The sequence below is a fragment of the Grampus griseus genome (genome assembly GCF_964374135.1).
Source record: "Grampus griseus genome assembly, chromosome: 2".
NCBI classification, from domain to species: domain Eukaryota; kingdom Metazoa; phylum Chordata; class Mammalia; order Artiodactyla; family Delphinidae; genus Grampus; species Grampus griseus.
This window is the reverse complement of record NC_139018.1, coordinates 34,056,418-34,082,282: the sequence shown is the minus strand read 5'-3', so window position 1 is coordinate 34,082,282 and position 25,865 is coordinate 34,056,418. Positions and strand designations below refer to the sequence as shown.

Genomic DNA, 25,865 nt, shown 5'->3' with positions numbered 1-25,865 from the left:
GGTGACATTTTTGGTCCACAATGGTGTCTTGCCTCTGCCAGAGCCAGTGCTCTGAGAGAGAGTGGGCAAGTAAGAAGGAGCCCAAGATGGATGCTGTAGTCCTTCACAACCTACTCTCAGAAATGGTGTACTGTCATTTTGTCATATGCTATTGGTCCACAGGACAACCCTGGTACAGTGTGAGAGGGGACTCCACAAGGATGTGAATACCAGGAGGTGGGAGTAAATAGGGACCATTTTGGAGCTGGGCTACGGCAAGCAGTTTTGCTCTAAACTGGAGCTTTAGCAGTATCATAAGAAAACCAAGGGGGCTTCCCTGGTGGTGCAGTGGTTGAGAATCTGCCTGCCAATGCAGGGGACACGGGTTCGAGCCCTGGTCTGGGAAGATCCCACATACCGCAGAGCAACTGGGCCCGTGAGCCACAACTACTGAGCCTGCGTGTCTGGAGCCTGTGCTCCGCAACAAGAGAGGCCGCGACAGTGAGAGGCCCACACACCTCAATGAAGAGTGGCCCCCGCTTGCCACAACTAGAGAAAGCCCTCGCACAGAAATGAAGACCCAACACAGCCAAAATAAATAAATTAATTAATTTTAAAAAAAGTGGATAAGCAGTAAAATCTACATTTGAGCTGATACAAATTGTCAGAAGAGAAATAAATATCGACACGTTTCACATTTGAGGTAGATTAGATAAATGTTTGATTAAAAAGAAAAGGAAACCAAGGAGTGAAGCTAAATGAAAACATTTTGGCCTATTTCCCAAAGTGTGCAATATATATAGAAGAGCTGAAAATAATGTATGTTTATTGACTATCTGCAATAATTACTGCAACTTAGGGAAGAATAATTTGTTGTTTTAAAGGTAGTTAACCTTTCCATGCCCTATTTTTTAAAATTATACCTTAAATTTATCCACTATTTTATAAATTCTGCTTTTACAGGATTGAATCCTTGGAAGAAGAAATTATTTCAAAAGGAGTTAAACTTGTGATTATCGACTCTGTTGCTTCTGTGGTAAGAAAGGAGTTTGATACACAACTTCAGGGCAACATGAGAGAAAGGAACAAGTTCTTGGCGAGAGAAGCAGCCTCTTTGAAGTATTTGGCTGAGGAATTTTCAATCCCAGTAAGTTTTTCTTTTTCTCTTTTTTTCCTCTTTCTTTCTTTTTTTCCTTTCTTTTATATTTTCACTAACTTATAACATCAAATAATAAAATTAAAAGGAAATTAAAACATGACTTTTTAATGGTAGCACAGTCTAATTGCTATAGCAAATACCACCATCTTCTAAAATTTGTTCATCTCTTGAGATTATTTCGTCCTTTTCACAATTTGAGCCTAAGAAGATTTAAATATTGTTTTCCAAAGTTCCTATAGTCAGTACTTTTCTTCCCTCTCATTGTTTAGTCTTTGTGCATGTTTTTATATTACTTTTATCACACTGAGATAAGTAATAAGTATTAAAACTCCATGAAATTGCCTGTGTCTGTTTCTATACAGCTTTTTTTTTTATGGCAGAAGTTGTCAGTTTTATAAGTATTTAAGGTTTAGATATTGTTATTGTGTTCAGTGCTGTTTTGTACACCATAGGATTTGGTTTGCTTCAAAAGCCAGAGGTTGATTTTTTAGGGTGTTTGGAGTGATAGTAATGAAAGCGTAAGTAAGGAAAACTTGAAAAATTACTCTTGGCATGACTTTCAGTAGTGGGAATTGTGATCAGGAAATCTGAAGATGAGGTGTATTTCAAGGGTTTGTGCTGGGTAAGCTATGAGTACTAAGTTATATCCCCGTTAGCAGTGTGTGGGAGAGTGCAGCTTGCTCTGAAGTCTCACCAACATTTAGCATTGTCAGGCTTTTCAATTTTAGCCATGCATCATCTCAACAGAAGATAGGAAAATTCCTTAAACTGAGATAAAATTTAGTGATGATTTTATAATTTTTAGATTTGTTTGGAAAATTAAAACCTTGGATCTTTGTAACATAGAGAATATGTACTGTTAGTGGAAACTACCACATAGCTTTTGAGATTGATAAACCTAAGCAAGAATCGAGGGGGAAAATGTGGCATTCAAAAAGTTCTACATGTTTTAATGGCTTTTAAATTCATATTTTGGATTATATGGTATAATTCCTGGTGAATCGAGTGCTGTAAAGCTTATCTTGGATGATGCTTATCTTTTAAATTTTATTATAGTTGCTTAAAAGGACAAATTCAAATCCATATTTTCCCTGGTCAAGGAGAATAAGGAAATTTAAAAAATATTTTATAGAGTTACTTGATTGAATGGAAAAGTTAAGTATATATGTTTATTTTATTCATATTGTTGTGTGACTTAATCTTGTGTAAAATATGAAAATTCACTTTTTAAAAGTTATATTTGTTTGTTTTTATTTATTTAAAATATTTATTTATTTGGTTGCGCCGGGTCTTAGTTGTGGCAGGCAGGCTCCTTAGTTGTGGCATGCAAACTCTTAGTTGCGGCACGCATGTGGGATCTAGCCCTGACCTGGGCCTCCTGCATTGGGAGCGTGGAGTCTTATCCACTGGGCCACCAGGGAAGTCCCTGTCTGCTTTTAAATTGTAATTGTAGGCTAATGTATTTCAGTTTTTTCTGAGGTGATTATTTATTTTCCTGAGTGAGAAAGGGGCTCTGCTTTTCTTTGTTTTTAATAGAGCCCTCTGAAAGAATAGGTACTTAGTATCCTCATATCCTTCTGTCTTTGCCTTTGTTTTTCTGTTCAGAGGTAAATGCAGAATATAACATGTACTTATGTAACACACTATGGTATTGGTTTTTCTGACAAATCAGTATTGGTTTTAGAAGGCTTTTGAAAAATACTTCCTTTAGGAAATCTCAGAATTTTCCTAGCCTAATTACCTCACTTAAATGGAAAATCATAAACTTTTAAGCTTTTATGCTATACTTTGAAAAGGTGGCTTCATATGGAAGTAAATGCCTTAAAAGGTGTGTTGTTTTCTGGTTCATTATACCTTTCAAATTAGCAAACCTTATGCTTCCTGGTACTTAAACGTGCCAACAAACATTCCTGCCCCAAGAAGTGTTTGCTGTTCCTCAGCCTGGAGTATCCATTATCCATATTGTCTCCTGTTATTAGTGAGGGCTTCCCTGACCATATAAGTATTAACCACACTCCCTGCCTCTCCATGTCTCTTATTATGCTTTATGTTCCTCCATCATAGTTTTCACCCTCTAGCATTATATATTTATGTTTATTGTTTGTGTGACCTCACCACCCCATAGTACGGTTAAAGGGATTCTGTCTACTTTGTTCATGGCTTTATTCTCAGTACTAGGAATAGTGCCTAACACATAGTAGGCACTCAGTAAATGTTTTTGAATGTATGAGTTTAGATACTGCTTTTCTTCTTAGACTTGATTTAATCTTATGTATGTTTATACTGAACTTAAATTTTATCATTTGCTTTTATCTTTACTTTGATCTTATCTTTAATATTGTTTACTATTTATAATAGTAATAAAATATAACTTTAGATGGCAGAATCTTATCATATGGGAGCTGGACTCAGTTCACACTGGTGTCTTATAGGAAGAAAAAGAATTCTTAAGATTCTTAAACTTGGAAAAGTCTTTAGAGATCTAGATAGTATCACAGAACCAGGAATTAGAAGAGATTTATCTCAGTTTAGTGAAACTGTGGTAAGTGAATGTCTGATGGCCTCTGAAGATTGGGTAGAAAGCCAAGCATTCCAGCCTGTTCTTTGGCTGTGGATCTGAGATGGTGGACAGGGCCAGGATGCCTGGCATTTTGATACACTCTAGATATCTTCATTCAAATGAGAGTAAAGAGTAAAACCAACTTGGCTGTGGGTTGAGTACTTCATTGAATTTAAATATTTCTCTACAGTGAACTTTCAGTGCTTTTAAAATGTGGGGAAAAAGCTTAAAATATAATTTGTATTTAATTTCGATTGTCACATTGTGTATATATTTGTGTATGGTATGTACAGTTGTCCCTCAGTATCTGCAGAGGCTTGCTTCCAGGACCCCTGCAGATACCAAAATCTGCAGATGTTCAAGTCCCTTATATAAAATGGTTGTCCTCCTTATCCGTGGGTTTTGTGTCCAGGGTTTTGCATCAAAAATTCTCCAAGGAAACACAGCATTGTAAAGCAACTATACTCCAATAAAAATTAATAAAAAATTAAAAACTAAAATGTATCATAGATTAGAAAAAAAAATTCTCCAAGTGAGAATTTTTGATCCATGGTTGGTTGAATCCACAGATATGGAACCCATGGATATGGAAGATGATTATATGTGTGTTTGTATGCAAGCATGCCTGCGTGTGTGGAGATTTCAACATCCTTTCTCAGTAATTGATAGAATTAATGGGCAGAAAGTCAGAAGACTTGGATAACATAAACAGTCAACTTGATCTAATCGGTGTTTACAAAACATTCCATTCAAGTGCCTGCAGAATACATATTCCTTTCTGGTACACATGAGATATTCACCAATATAGACCATATTTGGGGACATACAATAAATCTCAACATATTTAAAAGATTAAAATCATACAAAGTGTGTTTTTTGACCCCAAGAGAACTAAACTAGAAATTGATAACAGAAACATGTCTGGAAAATCCACAGACATTTGGAAATTAAACAAAAATACTTCTAAATAACCCATGAGTCAGAGAATAAATCACAAGAGAACTTAGAAAATATTTTGAAGTAAATAAAAATGAAAATACAACATATCAAAATTTGTGGATTGCAGCTAAATCAGTGCTTAGAGGGAAGTTTATTTAATTAAATGCTTATACTGGAAAAGAAGAAAGTTTTCAAATCAGTGATCTAGCTTGTAAAAAATACAAGAATAAATTAAACCCAAAATAAGCAGAAGGAAGGAAAAAATAAAGATAAAAGCATGAATCCATGAAATTAAAAATAGGAAACAATAGAGAAAAGAATCAATGAAATAGAAAGCTAGTTCTTTGAAAAGATTAATAAAATTGATAAAACTGTCACCAGACTGACCAAGAGAAAAACAAATTAGCAGTATCAAGAATGAGAGGGGATATCACTGAAGGTCCTACAAATACTAAATGAATAATAAGGGAATGTTATGAGCAACTTCATTTCAGTAAGTTTGATAACTTAGATGAAATGGGCAGATTCTTTGAAATACACAAACTATCAAAGCTTACTGAGGAAGAAAGAGATAAGCTGGATAGTCCTATATCTGTTTAAGGAGTTGAATTTGTAATTAAAAATCTCACAAAGAAAATGCTAGGTCCAAAGTCTTTACTGGTAAAATCTATCAAACATTTAAGGAAGAAATAGTATCAATTCTATACAAACCTTCCAGAAAATTTTTAAGAAAACTACAGAGTGATGTTCCTCATGAACATAAATACACAAATCCTTAAAATATGTTAACAAATTAAATTCAGCAATAAATAAAAAGGATAACTACATCATGACCAAGTAAAGCTTATTTCAGGAATGTTTCATTGATTTTGAATGCAACATTAAAATATAAAATTTACTACAGCAACACATTAAAAAAAAGGATCATCTCAGTAGATGTAGGAAGGAAAAACAGTTGACAAAATTCATTAGCTATTCATGATGAAAACTCTGAGCAAACCAGTAGTAGAAGGGAACTTTCTCAACCTGATAAAGGGCATCTACTAAAAAACTACAGCTAACATCATACTTAATGGTGATATATTGAATTCTTTCTTCCTAAGATTGGGAATAAGGCAAAGATGACCCATTCTTGCCATTTCTAATCAACAGTGTATTGTAGACTCTAGCCAGTGTGATATGGCAAGAAAAAGAATTTAAGTATACCTGTATTTAAATTAGAAAAGAAGAAATAAGACTATCTTTATTCATAGACAATATGATATGTTTGGTAGAAAATCCCAAAGATTTTACCCAAAAAGCTACTAGATTTAACAAGTGATTTTAGCAAGATTACAGAATACGAGAATTGATATATAGAAATTAATTGTTTCTCTATATGCTAGTGGTGAACAATTAGAAACTGAAATTGAAAACCTGTACCATTAATAAGAATACCAAAACCATGAAATCTTGGTGATAAATGAAACAAAATATATGTCAGATTTTTATACTGAAAATTATAAAGCATTGATGAGAGAACTCAAAGTAGACCTAAATAAATGAAAACATACCATGCTCATGGACTGCAGACTCACCAATGTCAAGATGTTAATCCTCTCCAAATTGCTCTATGTATTCAATACACAATCCCAATCGAAATCCCAGTAGGCTTTTGGGTAGAAATCAACAATCTGACTGTGAAATTTATGTAGAAAAGCAAAAGATAGAGAACAGTTAGAACAATTTATAAAAAGGAAAGTATAGTTAGAAGACTCACACTCCCTGATTTTAAGACCTACTAAAAAGCCACAGTAATTAAGACAGTGTTGTATTGGTGATAGGATTGACACCAGATCAATGGAACAGAATAGAGAGTGCAGAAATAAATCCATAGATTTACAGTTAATTTTGAACAAAGATGCTAAGGTAATTCAGTGGAAAAGAGATAGTTTGTCAACAGATTGTGCTAGAACCATTGGATATCCATATGTAAAAAACAAACAAATCTTGACTTGTACTATTATAGAAACCCAACTCAAAATGGTTGACACACTGTAACATAAAACCTAAAACTATAAAACTTCTGGAAAAAAAACATGGGAGAAAATATTTGTGGCCTTGGGCCAGGCAAAGATTTCTTAAATGACATTAAAAATATGCACCAGGGGGCTTTCCTGGTGGCGCAATGGTTGAGAGTCCGCCTGCCGATGCAGGGGACACGGGTTCGTGCCCCGGTCCGGGAAGATCCCACATGCCGCGGAGCAGCTGGGCCCGTGAGCCATGGCCGCTGAGCCTGCACGTCCGGAGCCTGTGCTCTGCAATGGGAGAAGCCACAACAGTGAGAGGCCTGCGTACAGCAAAAAAAAAAAAAAAAAAAAAAAAAAAAAAGCACCAGGGACTTCCCTGGTGGCGCAGTGGTTAAGAATCTGCCTGCCGATGCAGGGGACACGGGTTTGAGCCCTGGTCTGGGAAGATCCCACATGCCGCAGAGCAACTAAGCCCGTGCACCACAACTACTGAGCCTGCGCTCCAGAGCCTGTGAACCATAACTACTGAGCCCACGTGCCACAACTACTGAATCCCACGCGCCTAGAGCCTGTGCTCTGTAACAAGAGAAGCCACCACAATGAGAAGTCCGTGCGCCTCAATGAAGAGTAGCCCCTGCTCGCCACAACTAGAGAAAGCCCACACACAGCAATGAAGGCCCAATGCAGCCAAAAATAAATAAATTTATTTAAAAAAAAACATAAAAAATTAACATTTCTATTCTTTGAAGATACTTAAGAAGATGAAAAAACAAGCCACAGACTGGGAGATAATATTTGTGCAACTCATGTTGAAGGACTGGTAACTTAAAGGGCTATGAAAACTCAGTAACAATCTAATTTTTAAAATGGGCAAAAAAATGGGCAAAAGATTTGGATAAACACTTCAGCAAAGAAGATATACAGGTGGCAAATAATTGCTCAAAATTATTAATCATTAGGGAAATGCAAAGTAAAATCACAATGAAATACTACTATACATCTATTAGAATGGTTCAAAAAACAAAAGCAAAAACCCTGACAATACCAAATGCTGACAAGGATACGTGGATACGGAGCAGCTCGAATTCTCCTACATGCTGACGGAAATGCTAAATGGTATTGCCACCTTGGAAAACATTTTGACAGTTTCTTGTAAAGTTAAACATCTACTTTAACTATATGACCAAGCAGTCTTTCTCCTAGGTATTTTTTTTACCCTAATAAATGATATATATCATACAAAAATCTGAAAATGTTTTTAGTAGTATAATTCATAATCACCAAACACCAGAAACAACCCAAACAGATCTGGGTTAGAATTCAGACTCCTCCATTTACTACCTGTATAACTATAACTTAATTACTTTTCTGTTTTTCAGTTTCCTAATGTGTAAAGTGAGAGTAATAATGCCTAACTTTATTTTTATTTATTTATTTTTAAAATAAATTTATTTATTTATTTAATTTTTGGCTGTGTTGGGTCTACGTTGCTGCACATGGGCTTTCTCTAGTTGCGACAAACGGGGGCTACTCTTTGTTGCAGTGCGTGGGCTTCTCACTGTGGTGGCTTCTCTTGTTGCAGAGCACGGGCTCTAAGCACGTGGGCTTCAGTAGTTGTGGTGCTTGAGCTCAGTAGTTGTGGCACACAGGCTTAGTTGCTCCGCAGCATGTGGGACCTTCCTGGACCAGGGATCAAACCCATGTCCCCTGCATTGGCAGGCGGATTCTTAACCACTGTGCTACTAGGGAAGTCCAGTAATGCCCAACTTTAAAACAGTGGGATAGTGCCCATTTTTCAGTAGATCCTTGGAAAAGAGGATAGTACTTAAAAAAAAAAAGTATTTCCCTTATCGTAGTAATTGGTTGTTCTTTTGAATTAAATATACTTAGCACAGAGCCTCATATACAGCTTAACAAATAAAAAAAACTGTAAGGAACCCTTATATCTAATATTTAACACTTTCCTTTTATACATCAGAGAAACTTCTTGTCTTATTTCCTTCTAGAAACAGTCATACTTTGTTTCCCACTTGTTTGCCCCAGGACTTTCAGATGCCAGTGAGCCCATACTCATTCTGCCCTGTTAGCTCACTGTGCCAAAGGTCAGTAAACTTCTGTGAAGAGCCAGATAGTAATATTTTAGGCTTTGTGGGCCCTAATGTCTCTGTGGTAACTACTCAACTCAGCCATGGTAGCATAAAAGTAGCCATAAACAATTTGTAAACTAATGGGTGTGGTTATAGTTGAATAAAATCTTGTTTACAAAACCAGATGGAGGGCCTTGGGCCACAATTTGCCATCCCCTGATCTGGACCCTTCTCTTTTCTCCCTAGCCTTGGACCCAGGGCTGGCGCTACCATTAGATTAAGGAATTTGGAGGAAGGGAACGAGAGCAGTCTGCTCATAAAGCAGTGTTTTCTCAAACTAGTTTAAGACATTGGCCCCTTTTAAATGCAAGTGATATGCTCTTAACCCCCATTTCTGACTTCAGATTTATTATATTACAGACATATATAGAATTATAAAACTAGCTAATAACTCTTCATATTAAATCATACTTATGAAACCATAAAAGTGGGTTGTATTGAATAAACAATACTATTCAAAGTAATTATTCTAATGTTACAGATGATCATTTGCTAAATTAAATTATTACTTGCAATATAAATAACATAGCATAGCTTCTTTTGAATTATATGTGTGCATGTGTGTGTGTATTTACTGTAGTTTATGTGATGACTCAACTTTGAACTACTACAAAACCTTCTTCTGTTTGGGAAGGATAACGTCATTTGGCCCTTACCTGGGCATGAATGCATTTACGTTTGAATTCTGCTATTACTTTTTTCTTATTCGTCTCTGACAATTAAAGTTGTACCACTTGGCATCACTTGATTGAAAATACACATTAATATCTGTTGGCAGTTTTTAATTATAAAATGCCTATACTAATATTTTGAGGCTATCATTGAAATGGAAATATAAAATTTAAAAATTCTCAGAGACAATTTACAAAACTTTGAATATGTTCACCGACTACAGTTTGAGAAACACAGTTGTACTAGTCTTGTAGAAGTTTTTTCCTGAATGTTGTGGGGGAAGTTTAAGGGACACTCTGCTATTGAGATGTAGGATGAAAAACCTTTGTCTTTTTTTTTTTTTAATTGAAGTATAGCTAATTGACAATGTTTTGTTTGTTTCAAGTGTACAGCAAAGTGATTCAGTTATACATATACATATACGTATATATTCTTTTTCAGATTCTTTTCCATTATAGAAGACCTTTGTCTTTTTAAAGTGTGTCCATGCTAGTATTAGAAAAAACAGTAGACTCTAAAACGATTTATAATTAATGAAAATAACATGAGAGAAGAATTTAAATATTACCTGTATAAAATGAATTGTGGTTATGGTTATTTATGTTGCTTGTTATCATTGATTTCTAAATATCATACAAAACAGTTATTATACATATCATTAATTATGTATTAGGTTAAAATGAGATTTTCTTGCCAAAAAAGACCTTAAAGATCATTTAGATTAGCCTCTTCATTTTATAGATGACAATGAGGCCGAGAGGTGACCTTACTTGTTCTCCTATTTTTAGCATAGGAGAGGGCAGATGAATGGATAGAATGTAAGATCTTTTGGGTGCCAGTTCTGAGATTTTTTCCTACAGTAGGATTCTCTTTTTTTCTGAGATCTACAGAATGATGGTGGTGCTTCTTTGAAAATGCTTCCAGTGTATCTTGAACAGGCCCGTACAAATACCAAAAAAATGCACAAAATGCCAAGATCTAAATTTTTACTGTTTCAGAGAATTTTCAACAAGGTAACTTCAGTTGTTGGTATATGAGTAGCACTGAAGTTTCCTGTCTCTTTCCCCTCTATCTTCTTTTACCTTCATTTCTTGATATTGTGCAAATGTTTTCTGCTGTAAGGGAACTAGTACCAGTTACCAATATTTAGAAAACTGGTATATCAAGAAAAATTTGAATATACTATTTAAACATTCTAAGAAGGAAAAGTCTTATTTTCAATGAAAGTTGTTAAAATCCAAATTATTTTACTGAGGTGTGGTTTTGACAGGGTTTTCTCTTGTTGCCATCTATGTTCTTGATTTTCTCTTGTTTCTATCTGTGTTCTTGATTGTATGTTTTTTGAGAAAATGCATTGCTCTAATTTATTGCATAATGTGATTTCTTTTGAAATATTAATGCTCATAAAATATTTAAAGCTGTTTAGAAAAATTAATTAAAATGTATTGTATTATATTTTAAGGACATAAGGGTTTAAAATCTTTGGCAAGTGGAAACTTTGTTTTTGTTTTGAGTGAGGCAAATATTACAAGGTTAAACTTTTTATTATTATTTGACAAAAGCATAAAAATATTTTTTTTCTCAGTTTAATGGTAAATTTCATATGGGCCAGAATTTCTTTTCTTTTACTTTTAGCTGTCCCATCATGCAAAGTGGGTTTAACTTATAGGATTATGACTTATCTTAGATACTAATAAATATTGAAAATTTAAAAAAATAGGAAGCTAGGCCAATGCGTTTAAAATAATTAAAGTTTTGTTAATTACAAAATTGGAATAGAATGTTTATGACTTGTGAGATCGAAGAAAAAGGTATGTATGAACCCAATTTTGACATTTATTCTTGTCATAAATGTAAAAATTCAGGATTTGCATTTCTGTGAAAACCTAATGAAGTTTCTCTAATTGTGAAATAGAAACCCTACACTCTAGATATATGTAACTAAGCCATCAAAACTCTAGAGTTACATTTTATTGTTGTGTAATGTTACTGTATGATTTTTCAGAAATCATAAAATTTTTGGTTTACTTTGATTACTTTCATATTAATTACTGAAAGCAAACACTGTGGGAATTCTGTGAGGTAAGAAACGTCTTTTACATTTTTTTTTGTTTTTCATAAGTGCCTTGTGTTTGCTAATTCACATTTGAAGTCAGATTATCCTTAAAGATACCCTATATTCATTCAGGTGGCTGAAACTCATAGACTAGACTAAACCTTCACTTTATTTCATTAGTTAGTGAGAATAATTCTAGAAAAATTATATCTTTCTTTTGTGTAGCTCTTTATAATTTATAAAACTTTGTTTTTATTGTTTTTTTTTAAAAAATAAATTTATTTATTTTTGATTGTGTTGGGTCTTCGTTGCTGTGCGCGGGCTTTCTCTAGTTGCGGCGAGTGGGGGCTACTCTTCCTTGCGGTGCGCAGGCTTCTCATTGCAGTGGCTTCTCTTGTTGGGGAGCATGGGCTCTAGGCGCACGGGTTTCAGTAGTTGTGGTATGTGGGCTCAGTAGTCGTGGCTTATGGGCTCTAGAGCACAGGCTCAGTAGTTGTGGCTCACGGGCTTAGTTGCTCCGCGGCATGTGGGATCTTCCTGGACCAGGGCTCGAACCCGTGTCCCCTGCATTGGCAGGTGGATTCTTAACCACTGTGCCACCAGGGAAGTCCCAAGTCCCTGTTTTTATTGTTGACTAGAGCAAAAAACTAGAAACAACTTAAGATTAATGAGTGGATGATTGGCTAAATTAATGGTGGAACATCCATACAATGGAATACTGTGATGTTGTTAAAATGAATGAGATAACCCAGGAATGTATTCACAGGTTGTTTAGGAAAGGATTAACTCAGCTGGGGTAGGTTGCTCAAACCCAGCATATTCCCAAGGAAGTCTTATCTTCAGGACTGCCAGCTCCTGGGAAATGAACTCAGAGCCTTTGGAATATTCTGCTTAATAAGAGTGTTTTTATATGCCTGATGCCTTGGTCCACACAATACCAGTTGAATCAGGTAGTTTATACAAACTGTGATTTATGGAGAACACCGATTTGGCTCTGGGGACTAGAATCTCGGTAGCTAAGGTCAGTCATGCAGGCCCTGCATGGTATGTGACTGACTCCCAGTAAAAACTCTGGACACCAGAACTTGGGTGAGCTTTCCTGGTGGACTTTGCTTCACATGTGTTGTAACACATCATTGCTGGGACAATTAAACACGTCCATGCAACTCCACTGTGGAATGACACTTGGAAACTGGTACCTGGTTTCTCCTGGGCTTTGTTCATCCTCCTTTTCCTCTTTGCTTATATCAATCTGTATCCTTTTGCTGTACTAAACCATAACTGAGTGTAAGAGCTTTTCTGAGTCCTGTGAGTCCTTTCAGTGAATCACCAAGCCAGAAAGTGGTGTTAGAGACCCCTGACACACAGGGGCATCAATAGATAGGTGCAAGAATGTTTATGGGAGCTTAACCTAATTGCTCAAAACTGGCAAAATTTAGTTATTAGTATTGCATCAACCTTAATTTATTGATTTTGATCATTGTACTATGATTATATAAGATGTTAACATTAGGAGAAGCTGGGTGAAGAGCGTATAGGAACTCCCTGTAGTCTTTTTGCAACTATTTGGTGAATCTAAAATTATTTCAAAATAATAAGTTAAAAAAAGAGAGTGTGTTTTTATGTTCATAAATTGGCTCTGGAAGCTCATTAAGAAACTCCATTGGTTGCATTTGGAGAAGGAAAACAGGGGCTGGAAGAGGACTTCTATTTGATGCACTGGATCTCTTCTATTTAGTTGTCTGGTCCTGTAGATATTACCTAAAACCTCTTCAATTTAAATGCTGCTCTTCATCTTTCAGCAAATCTATCTGGCTCCATTTTCAATATATATTAAGTACCATCATAAGATTAATTCCCATCATCTTCAATGCTATCTACCCTGGTTCTGGTAGTTTAAGAATACTGGCTTTGGAGTTAGATGTGGGTTTGAATCATAGCTTCATTGTTTGCTAGTTTTGTGACCTTGAGTAAGTTATTTATCCTAGTTCCAACTCTTAGTTTCCCATTTGAAAAATGGGGATAATAATATCTGACTCATAGGGGTGTGAGGATTAAATGAGACAATGTCTGTAATGTTCTTTGTACAATGTTTGACACATTCAGTAAGAGGTAACCATTAATCATTAACTTTAGTAGTTACCTCTTTCCAGGTGCTTGGTATATTTTATCTCTCTCCTCCTGTTTTTTTTTTTTTTTTCCTCAGAAGGCTGCAAGCTCCTCAAAAGGAAAAATCATGTCTTAGGGCTGTATCCCCTTCTAGCTGTTTTGTTGATGGTTGCTGTTACTGCCTAACCCTCCTATACCTGGTTCACTCACTTATTCTTCGGATCTCAGTCACTCTTCTTTTTTTTTAATCTTTTTAACACAGACTTTATTGAAACATAATACTAATACAGAAAAGTACACAAATTATAAATGTATAAGTCAATAAGTGTTCGCAAAGTGAGCACATTTGTATAGTCAGCACTAGATCAAGAAACAGACCATTACCCCAGAAGCCCTCATGTCCCCCTTCTAATCAAGGGTAACCGATATCCTGACTTCTTACAACACCAGAGGTGAGTTCTGTGTATCTTTGAAATTTAATAAATGGAATCATTTAGTAAATACTTTTTGTGTGTCTGGCTTCTATTGCTCAGCATTATATTTGTGAGATGAATTCAGTGTAAGCATGTAATTTAAGGTTGTTTTTTTTTAATTTAATTTATTTTTTTATACAGCAGGTCCTTATTAGTCATCAATTTTATACACATCAGTGTATACATGTCAATCCCAATCTCCCAATTCATCCCACCACCCCACCCCCCCTCCTCCACTTTCCCCCCTTGGTGACCATACATTTGTTCTCTACATCTGTGTCTCAATTTCTGTCCTGCAGACTGGTTCATCTGTACCATTCTTCCAGGTTCCACATATATGCATTAAATACGAGATTTGTTTTTCTCTTTCTGACTTACTTCACTCTGTATGACAGTCTCTAGATCCATCCACGTCTCTACAAATGACCCAGTTTCGTTCCTTTTTATGGCTGAGTAATATTCCATTGTATATATGTACCACATCTTCTTTATCCATTCGTCTGTAGATGGGCATTTAGGTTGCTTCCATGACCTGGCTATTGTAAATAGTGCTTCAAAGAACATTGGGGTGCATGTGTCCTTTTGAATTATGGTTTTCTCTGGGTATATGCCTGGTAGTGGGATTGCTGGGTCATATGGTAATTCTATTTTTAGTTTTTTAAGGCACCTCCATACTGTTCTCCATACTGCCTGTATCAATTTACATTCCTATCAGCAGTGCAGGAGGGTTCCTTTTTCTCCACACCCTCTCCAGCATTTGTTGCTTGTAGACTTTCCGATGATGCCCATTCTAACTGGTGTGAGGTGATACCTCATTGTAGTTTTGATTGGCATTTCTCTAATAATTAGTGATGTTGAGCAGCTTTTCATGTGTCTCTTGGCCATCTGTATGTCTTTTTTGGAGAAATGTCTATTTAGGTCTTCTGCCCATTTTTGGATTGGGTTGTTTGTTTCTTTAATATTGAGCTGCATGAGCTGTTTATATATTTTGGAGATTAATCCTTTGTCCATTGATTCATTTGCAAATATTTTATCCCATTTTGAGGGTTGTCTTTTCATCTTGTTTATGGTTTCCTTTGCTGTGCAAAAGCTTTGAAGTTTCATTAGGTCCCATTTTTTTATTTTTTATTATTTATTTATTTTGGGGGGGAGGTACGTGGGCCTCTCACTGTTGTGGCCTCTCCTGTTGCGGAGCACAGGTTCCAGACGTGCAGGCTCAGCGCCCATGGCTCACAGGCCCAGCTGCTCCGCGGCATGTGGGATCTTCCTGGACCGGGGCACAAACCCTTGTCCCCTGCATCGGCAGGCGGACTCTGAACCACTGCGCCACCAGGGAAGCCCCCATTTGTTTATTTTATTTCCATTACTCTAGGAGGTGGATCAAAAAAGATCTTGCTGTTATTTATGTCAAAGAGTGTTCTTCCTATGTTTTCCTCTAAGAGTTTTATAGTGTCCAGTCTTACATTTAGGTCTCTAATCCATTTTGAGTTTATTTTTGTGTATGGTGTTAGGGGGTGTTCTAATTTCATTCTTTTATATGTAGCTGTCCAGTTTTCCCAGCAACACTTATTGAAGAGACTGTCTTTGCTCCATTGTATATCCTTGCCTCCGTTGTCATAGATAAGTTGACCATAGGTGTGTGGGTTTACCTCCAGGCTTTCTATCTTGTTCCATTGATCTATGTTTCTGTTTTTGTGCCAGTACCATATTGTCTTGATTACTGTAGCTTTGTAGTACAGTCTGAAATCAGGGAGTCTGATTCCTCCAGCTCCGTTTCTATCCCGCAAGACTGCTTTGGCTATTTGGGGTCTTTTGTGTCTCCATACAAATTTTAAGATTTTTTTGTTCTAGTTCCGTAAAAAATGCCATTGGTAATTTGATAGGGATTGCACTGAATCTGTAGATTGCTTTGGGTAGTCTAGTCATTTTCACAATATTATTTTTTCCAATCCAAGAACATGGTATCTCTCTCCATCTGTTGGTATCATCTTTCATTTCTTTCATCAGTGTCTTATAGTTTTCTGCATACAGGTCTTTTGTCTCACTAGGTAGGTTTATTCCTAGGTATTTTATTCTTTTTGTTGCAATGGTAAATGGGAGTGTTTCCTTAATTTCTCTTTCAGATTTTTCATCATTAGTGTATAGGAATGCAAGAGATTTCTGTGCATTAATTTTGTATCCTGCAACTTTACCAAATTCATTCATTAGCTCTAGTAGTTTTCTGGTGGCATCTTTAGGATTCTCTATGTATAGTATCATGTCATCTGCAAACAGTGACAGTTTTACTTCCTCTTTCCCAATTTGTATTCCTTTTATTTCTGTTTCTTCTCTGATTGTCGTGGCTAGGACTTCCAAATATGTTAAATAAGAGTGGTGCAAGTGGACATCCTTGTCTTGTTCCTGATCTGAGAGGAAATGCTTTCAGTTTTTCACCATTGAGGATGATGTTTGCTGTGGGTTTGTCGTATATGGCCTTTATTATGTTGAGGTAGGTTCCCTCTATGCCCACTTTCTGGAGAGTTTTTATCATAAATGGGTGTTGAATTTTGTCAAAAGCTTTTTCTGCATCTGTTGAGATGATCATATGGTTTTTATTCTTCAATTTCTTAATGTGGTGTATCACGTTGATTGATTTGTGTATATTGAAGAATCCTTGCATCCCTGTGATAAATCTCACTTGATTATGGTGTATGATCCTATTAATGTGTTGTTGGATTCTGTTTGCTAGTATTTTGTTGAGGATTTTAGCATCTATATTCATCAGTGATATTGGTCTCTTATTTTCTTTTTTTGTAGTATCTTTTTCTGGTTTTGGTATCAGGGTGATCATGGTCTCTTAGAGTGAGTTTGGGAGTGTTCCTTCCTCTGCAATATTTTGGAAGAGTTTGAGAAGGATGGGTGTTAGCTCTTCTGTAAATGTTTGATAGAATTCACCTGTGAAGCCATCTGGTCTGGACTTTTGTTCATTGGAAGATTTTTAATCACAGTTTCAATTTCATTACTTTTGATGTGTCTGTTCATATTTTCTGTTTCTTCCTTGTTCAATGTTGGGAGGTTATACCTTTCTAAGAATTTGTCCATTTCTCCAGGTTGTCCATTTTATTGGCATAGAGTTGCTTGTAGTAGTCTCTTAGGATGCTTTGTATTTCTGCGGTGTCTGTTGTAATTTCTCCTTTCTAATTTTAAATTTTATTGATTTGAGTCCTCTCCCTCTTTTTCTTGATGAGTCTGGCTAATGGTTTATCAATTTTGCTTATCTTCTCAAAGAAGCAGCTTTTAGTTTTATTGATCTTTGCTATTGTTTTCTTTGTTTCTATTTCATGTATTTCTGCTCTGATCGTTATGATTTCTTTCCTTCTGCTAACTTTGGGTTTTGCTTTTTCTTCTTTCTCTAGTTCCTTTAGGTGTAACGTTAGATTGTTTATTTGAGATATTTCTTGTGTCTTGTAGTAGGCTTGTATAGCTATTAACTTCCCTCTTAGAACTGCTTTTGCTGCATCCCATAGGTTTTGGATCATCGTGTTTTCATTGTCATTTTTCTCTATGTATTTTTTGATTTCCTCTTTGATTTCTTCAGTGATTGCTTGGTTATATAGTAACGTATTGTTTAGCCTCCATGTGTTTGTGTTTTTTACGTTTTTTTCCCTGTAATTGATTTCTAATCTCATAGCGTTGTGGTCAGAAAAGATGCTTGATATGATTTCAATTTTCTTAAATTTACTGAGGCTTGATTTGTGACCCACGATGTGATCTGTCCTGGAATATGTTCCATGTACACTTGAGAAGAAAGTGTAATCTGCTGTTTTTGGATGGAATGTCCTATAAATATCAATTAAATCTATCTGGTCTATTGTGTCATTTAAAGCTTGTGTTTCCTTATTAATTTTCTGTTTGGATGATCTGTCCATTTGTGTAAGTGAGGTGTTAAAGTCCCCCACTATTATTATATTTTTATTTTTATTTTTTTTTGCCGTACACGGGCCTCTCACTGTTGTGGCCTCTCCCGTTGCGGGGCACAGGCTCTGGACGCGCAGGCTCAGCGGCCATGGTTCACAGGCCCAACCACTCCGTGGCATGTGGGATCTTCCTGGATGGGGGCACGAACCCATGTCCTCTGCATCGGCAGGCGGACTCTCAACCACTGTGCCACCAGGGAAGCCCCCCCACTATTATTGTGTCACTGTCGATTTCCTCTTTTATAGCTGTTAGCAGTTGCCTTATATATTGAGGTGCTCCTATGTTGGGTGCCTATATATTTATAATTGTTATATCTTTTTCTTTGATTGATCCGTTGATCATTATGTAGTGTCCTTCCTTTTCTCTTGTAACATTCTTTATTTTAAATTCTATTTTATCTGTTATGAGTATTGCTACTCCAGCTTTCTTTTGATTTCCATTTGCATGGAATATCTCTTTCTATCCCCTCACTTTCAGTCTGTGTGTGTCGCTAGGTCTGAAGTGGGTCTCTTCTAGACAGCATATATATGGGTCTTGTTTTTGTATCCATTCAGCGAGCCTGTGTCTTTTGGTTGGAGCATTTAATCCATTCACGTTTAAGGTAATTATCGATATGTATGTTCCTATTACCATTTTCTTAATCGTTTGTGTTTGTTTTTGTTGGTCCTTTTCTTCTCTTGTGTTTCCCACTTAGAGAAGGTCCTTTAGCATTTGCTGTAGAGCTGGTTTCATGCTGCTGAATTCTCTTAGCTTTAGCTTGTCTGTAAAGCTTTTGATTTCTCCATCGAATCTGAATGACATCCTTGCCAGGTAGAGTAATCTTGGTTGTATGTTCTTCTCTTTCATCACTTTAAGTATATCATGCCACTCCCTTCTAGCTTGTAGAGTTTCTGCTGAGAAATCAATTGTTAACCTTATGGGAGTTTCCTTTTATGTTATTTGTCGTTTTTCCCTTGCTGCTTTCAATAATTTTTCTTTGTCTTTAGTTTTTGCCAATTTGATTACTATGTGTCTCGGCGTGTTTCTCCTTGGTTTATTCTGTATGGGACTCGTTGCACTTCCTGGACTTGGGTGGCTATTTCCTTCCCCATGTTGGGAAGTTTTCGACTATAATCTCTTCAAAGATTTTCTCGGGTCCTCTCTCTCTCTCTTCTCCTTCTGCGACCCCTATAATGAGAATGTTGTTGAGTTTAATGTTGTCCCAGAGGTCTCTTAGGCTGTCTTCATTTCTTTTCATTCTTTTTTCTTTATTCTGTTCTGCAGCAGTGAATTCCACCATTCTGTCTTCCAGGTCACTTATCCCTTCTTCTGCCTCAGTTATTCTGCTATTGATTCCTTCTAGTGTAGTTTTCATTTCAATTATTGTATTGTTCATCTCTGTTTGTTTGTTCTTTAATTCTTCTAGGTCTTTGTTAAACATTTCTTTCATCTTCTCGATCTTTGCCTCCATTGTTTTTCCGAGGTCCTGGGTCATCTTCACTATCATTATTCTTAATTCTTTTTCTGGAAGGTTGCCTATCTCCACTTCATTTAGTTGTTTTTCTGGGTTTTTTTTTCTTGTTCCTTCTTCTGGTACATAGCCCTCTGCCTTTTCGTTTTGTGTATCTTTCTATGAATGTGGTTTTTGTTTGACAGGCTGCAGGATTGTAGTTCTTCTTGCTTCTGTTGTCTGCCCTCTGGTAGATGAGGTTATCTAAGAGGCTTGTGCAGGTTTCCTGATGGGAGAGACTGGTGGTAGGTAGAGTTGGCTGTTGCTCTGGTGGGAAGAGTTCAGTAAAACTTTATTCTGCTTGCCTGCTGATGGGTGGGGCTCGGTCCCCTCCCTGTTGGTTGTTTGGTCTGAGGTGACCCAACACTGGAGCCTTCCCTGGGCTGTTTTGTGGGGCTAATGGCAGATTCTGGGAGGGCTCACGCCAAGGAGTACTTCCCAGAACTTCTGCTGCCAGTGTCCTTGTCGTCACAGTGAGACACAGCCACCCCCCGTCTCTGCAGGAGAACCCCCAACACTAGCAGTTAGGTCTGGTTCAGTCGCTATGGGGTCACTGCTCCTTTCCCTGAGTCCTGATGCGTACAATACTTTGTGTGTGCCCTCCAGGAGTGGAGTCTCTGTTTACCCCAGTCCTGTCGAAGTCCTGAAATCAAATCCCACTAGCCTTCAAAGTCTGATTCTCTAGGAATTTCTCCTCCCATTGCCAGAACCTCCCACAGGTTCTGAAGCCTGACGTGGGGCTCAGAACTTTTACTCCAGTGGGTGGTCAGTCACTCTTCTTAATCACACTCCCAACAATGTGTACAAAACTCTGTGCTAGGCACTATGAGATCATAATGATGAATAAAACATAATCTTTTCCCTTAAGGCATGTATAAATAAGTTAATTGTAGGAGACAGATAGCTTTCTGTGGTGTAATGGAGAATGAAATAAGTACCTTGTCTACTGTTGTTTTTCTGTTTCTAACAGATTTGTAAATACCTTGGTACCCCCTTCTCTGTCCTTTACTTGGGACTACAGATTACGCAGAGAGAAATAAAGGGAGGTAACATAGATCTTCATAGGCTCCAGCTAAATTCTATCACATCTAACCTTGACCCTTACTGTCCATTCTCATTCAGAAAGAGAGTGTTCTTTTGGAGACAGATAGTCGTTAAACTGATAAAGTATAAGCATAATTCGAAAGTTGAGTTGGTAGGAAGAAGTTAGAGATGAAAGCAAGTTGCAGCTCTTAGATTTTAGTGTTCCTTTGCACATATTACATGGTGCCTTGATGTGTTTGTAGAATTTTCCAGTTGAGAATCTTAAGGTTGTGGTTGAGTGGCAAACTTCAATTCTCAAGTCAGAACAGAGATGCAGAGAAATGAGGTGTTTTATCCAAGACTGCTCAAGACGTATTTGCATAACTGAATACTATCACTTGCTACTTCTCTCTTGGATTATTATTGCAGTGTGTTAATTGGTCTGCCTATCTCTTTTTCTGTCTAGGTACCTACATAATTTTCCTAAAGTATATCTCTGATCTCATCCTCTGATTAGAAGCATTGCATGGCACCATCTTTTTTATGGAATAAATCTACTAGAGTATCATCACTATGAGGGCAGAGAACTTAGCTGTTCTGTTCACACTTGTGTCCTGTGCATCTAGGATGGTACGTGGCACAGAATAGTTACACCAATCAGTATTTGTTGAATGATTCAGTCCAAGTTCCTGATAGGATATTCAAAGTTCGCTTTCATATGCTTCCAACCTACGCCTGCTACCTGTCTCTTTGGTGCTGGCTGCTGGTCTATCCCTGTCACCCTCTGTTTATTCTAGCTGTGGATGCCCTTCTCTTTCATCTCTTCCTTTCTAAACTTTACTCTTCTTTCATGTCTGAGCTCTCAAGTTTTCTCTCTTTTCTGAGATTTTTGTGTCACTTGATTTTTAGATACCAATTGATTCTACACACAGGTTTGAGCCTCAATCAATTCTATCTTCTTTTGTAATACATATGGTCTTAACTTCTTAATTGGAACTTTAATCATTTATTGCTTTGCAGTGTTACTTAAATTTTTGTATGTTCATGTCTGAGCTCCTTAGTTATATTAGGAAGCTCCCTGAAAACAGAGCTATTTTTATGTATCCTTTAGAGCTGCTTATATAGAATAGTATCCATATTGAATAGTGTATTAGATTAAGTGTCCAGTATATATTTGTAGAATGATTGTATCACTTTTTCTAGTCATGCAATTTATGAAATGCATATTTAATTAAGTGCCTACCTGAGCTCTTACAATACCTAAAGGGAAAACATTCTAACATTCTTTATAAAAAGTGAAAAGATACTTGGAAACTAAACTTTGGTCTCTCCCCCATCCCTTTCCTTCTCCTTTAAAATTGATTTGTTCATAATTTGAAAACTCCATACCTTTAATTTAATATGATATATGAACTTCTGTGAGACATCATCAATCAGGATTTTATACAAAGAGCTGTGATCATCAAGGTGGGAATTTAACATTAGTGCTCTGTATATACTATTACTCTAATGCCTTATTTAGAAGTTTAATAATATTGGATGATATTCTATTTTATGATTTTTAACTTATCAAAGGAGAGCATTGTAGAGAAATGGGATCTTGAGTTTAATGGAGTACTAACAGCTCACTGTTTGATTAAATTCAAATAAACAATTTGAAATACAATCTTGGCTATATGAGAGGTTGCTCAAAGGATACTCTCTTGTGTTTTTTAAAGACAAAAATTATTTCTTTGGTTCATATTATTGTATGTCCTTTGTCTATCTTGAATGTGTTCATTGAGTTAATTCCACTTAACTTCCAAGTACATACATGTTGATATGTTGTTAGTGTTTTAATTTTACACTTTTAAAAACTTTGTATTAGTGCTCGCTTCGGCAGCACATATACTAAAATTGGAACGATACAGAGAAGATTAGCATGGCCCCTGCGCAAGGATGACACACAAATTCGTGAAATGTTCCATATTTTTGTCTGTCATACAGAGTGAAGTAAGTCAGAAACAGAAAAACAAATACCGTATGCTAACACATATTTATGGAATCTAAAAAAAAATGGTTCTGAAGAACCTAGGGGCAGGACAGGCATAAAGACGCAGACATAGAGAATGGACTTGAGGACACAGGGAGGGGGAAGGGTAAGTGGGGGCGAAGTGAGAGAGTGGCATGGACATATATACACTACCAAATGTAAAATAGATAGCTAGTGGGAAGCAGCCGCATAGCACAGGGAGATCAGCTTGGTGCTTTGTGACCACCTAGAGGGGTGGGATATGGAGGGTGGGAGGGAGACATAAGAGGGAGGGGATATGAGGATATATGTATACATATAGCTGATTCACTTTGTTATACAGGAGAAACTAACACAACATTGTGAAGCAATTATACTACAATAAAGATGTTAAAAAAAACAACTTCGTATTAAAAAAATTTTTTATTCCGAGCTTAATTCTTTAACATCCTAAATCTTGATTTCTTTTTGGAAGCTTCTAGTTTTATCATTTCTGTTTTTCATCACTTTGTTTAGCCAGTAACTTTATTTTTCAGATAATTTATAATTTTAGTAGAGCTAGAAGTCCTAGGCAAAGTTTTAGTCTTAAAAGAAAACAACTTTAATTACTGCAGTTAGAATGTTTTCCTTTATTGAGTATAAGAATTAAAGTAGGCATTTAATTGACTTTATAAGACTTAAGGACATTTTCCAAACATTTGAGTCTATGTAAACACATAACAGCTGTAGTTTAAAGGTTTTAACTGTCTTCCAATACAACTAAAATAATTTAAAATAGAGGATATTAAAAGTTAGGTATTTCTTTTGTTTTTCTAAGTATAACTGATTTTTTTTAAAAGATTATTTATTTGGCTACGTTGGGTCTTCATTGCTCTGCATGGGCTTTCTCTAGTTGCCACAAGCAGGGGCTACTCTTCGTTGTGGTGCGTGGGCTTCTCATTGTGGTGGCTTATCTCGTTGCGGAGCACAGGCTCAGTACTGCGGGTTTCAGTAGCTGTGGCATGTGGGCTCAGTAGTTGTGGCTCGTGGCCTCCAGAGTGCAGGCTCAGTAGTTGTGGTGCACGGGCTTCGTTGCTCCGCGGTATGTGGGAGCTTCCTGGCCCAGGGCTGGAACCCGTGTCCCCTGCATTGGCAGGCAGATTCTTAATCACTGCACCACCAGGAAAGCCCTCTTACTTGTTTTGATTCTCTTGATGTTGATTCAGTCTCTGCTGGGAAGTGTCTTGTTAAAAATAAAACATTAAATCAAATGATAGCTTTTTAATCCCTAATACTATTTTGATTGTTATAGGAGAGAAAAATAAATATATGTGGGTAGAAGGAGAACAACTGTTCTCGTTCTTACCATTAACGGTTTGAAAACCTAAACTTCTTTTAAAAGTTGATCATAAATGTTTGGGTTTTGAAGTCCCTTTTAAGATCAAGGACCTTATTTAGTATCTCAGAGTTTGTATTGTTTTACTGGCAAAAGTATGTAGTTGTTGAAATTGGTCTAGTTTATTTAAATCATCTTGAAATACTTGAAAGACTGTAAATTATAAACAGCTGTACCTTATCGAGTACTTACTTTGTTCCAGGTATTGTAGTGAGTACATTTCAAACATTTTTCATTTAATATGTTAAATAACTTTATGAGGTAGGTTATATTATTCCTGTTTTATAGTTGAAGAAATTGAGGTTTGTAAGGGTTAAATAACTTTCCCAGAACCACACGGCTAGGTAAGTGGAAAGGGTAGGACTCAGGTATGTCTGATTCCAATGCACATGTTTTTATTTCCAGTGGAACTTTGCTTCCTAATGCAGTTGTCAAAATTATTTTGCTCCCTTACTTATTGTAATACTAAAAGCTGTTCAATACTCAGAATTCTTTCTTCCAAGCCTTTTTCAATGGGAAGTCTCACACTTTGCTTAATGCTTTGACTGTTGTTTGGAAGTGTAATGGTAGAAGTGCTTCTCTGTTAGTCGTATTGGTATTCCAAGTAAAAGAAATATTTGAATACTTGCAGCTTTGATTGCTTTTCCACTGCATATCAATTGTACATGTATGTTGAGTATAATTTAATGCCTTTTATCTGCTAGTGAATGTGCTAAAGACTTGCTGGGTTTCTATATTTTCCAGCTGGAATTGGCCAGTCATAGCTTAAATCCTGTGGTAAGTATGCTCTCTTAGGAAAGTAATTCCTAAACACTTGTACTTTGTACCTCTCTTAGGGAACATCTGAAGTACAGACAGCCTCCTAAGATTTTGCTTTGAGGTTTAATGAAGACTTAATATGTGCTGTGACCGGACAGGAGACATTTCAGTTTCATGGCATTTCCAGATGTGTCCCGTAAAATTGAGTGTTCATGAATTTAATTAAAAGTTCCTAGGAACTTACAACTTAAGGTAGTTTTTATAAGCATCATGACTCAAAGGATCTTTAGTGTATATATTTGAGGGAGGGACAGTTTTGACTTGAACTGGAATAAAGTGATGCTTATAGTTACGATAACCAAAGTGCAGTATTTTAAAGCAATACTGAAAATGTTATAATGTGAAAAGTTTTTTTTTTAATGCTCCTAGTTTAAAGTTACTGCAGTTGGTTTCATTTCTTAGACTATATTGTAATGAATCTCTCTTCTGTTTTTCTTTGTGATCTTTAGCTTAGTTTACTGGGTTGTCCAATGACTTGAGACTGGCCTGCTCTACAGCCTTAGAAATGACAGTTCTCTGTTCAACAATAGACCTCTCCTTTCACTTTTCTCTTCCCATCTTTGGGAATCATGCTTTGAAGAAGTAAACATTTTATAGAAATAGCAAGATGCAGTAGAAAGTACCCCAGAATTTCAAGTCAGAAGATATGAGTTTAAGTACCGAATGTATTTCAACTGTGTGATTATGGACCAGTCAATTCTCCTTCCTCAGCCTCAATATCCTTATCTGTAGAAAGGGCATAAAAGTTCTTGCCTCATAAGCTTTAATTTTATTATTACTAATAATAGTAATATTATTACTAATACTGTAGTAGATGAATAATAGTAAACACATATTGCTCAATTACTAACTTATAGAGATTTTTACAGTTAACAAAGCACTCATATATAATAATTTTATAGGAAGATCTATCTATCTATGAAAGGACTTTGTAAATTCTGAAGCACTATGTGAGTATTAGTTGATATTTTCATAACCAACTGAAGTGGCTGTTTTCAGCTTTAGTTATTAGAATGATGAATCAGAGTTGTTTAAATTTAGGTGACATTTCTGTTTAGCTAAAATAAACGTTTTGGAATGTTTTCTGA

The 25,865-nt window shown here is 36.3% G+C and overlaps 1 protein-coding gene across 2 annotated transcripts in view; it reads left to right on the top strand.

Moving 5' to 3' along the window:
- Positions 1-25,865, top strand: part of RAD51B (RAD51 paralog B) — a gene marked incomplete at its 3' end in the record, with an annotated part of 683,831 nt that overhangs the window by 50,610 nt on the left and 607,356 nt on the right. For both annotated transcript variants that reach the window (XM_082649495.1, XM_082649494.1), the window contains exon 6: positions 943-1,126. In XM_082649495.1, the coding sequence (XP_082505621.1) occupies positions 943-1,126 (184 nt within the window). The remainder of the gene's footprint in view (positions 1-942; positions 1,127-25,865) is intronic.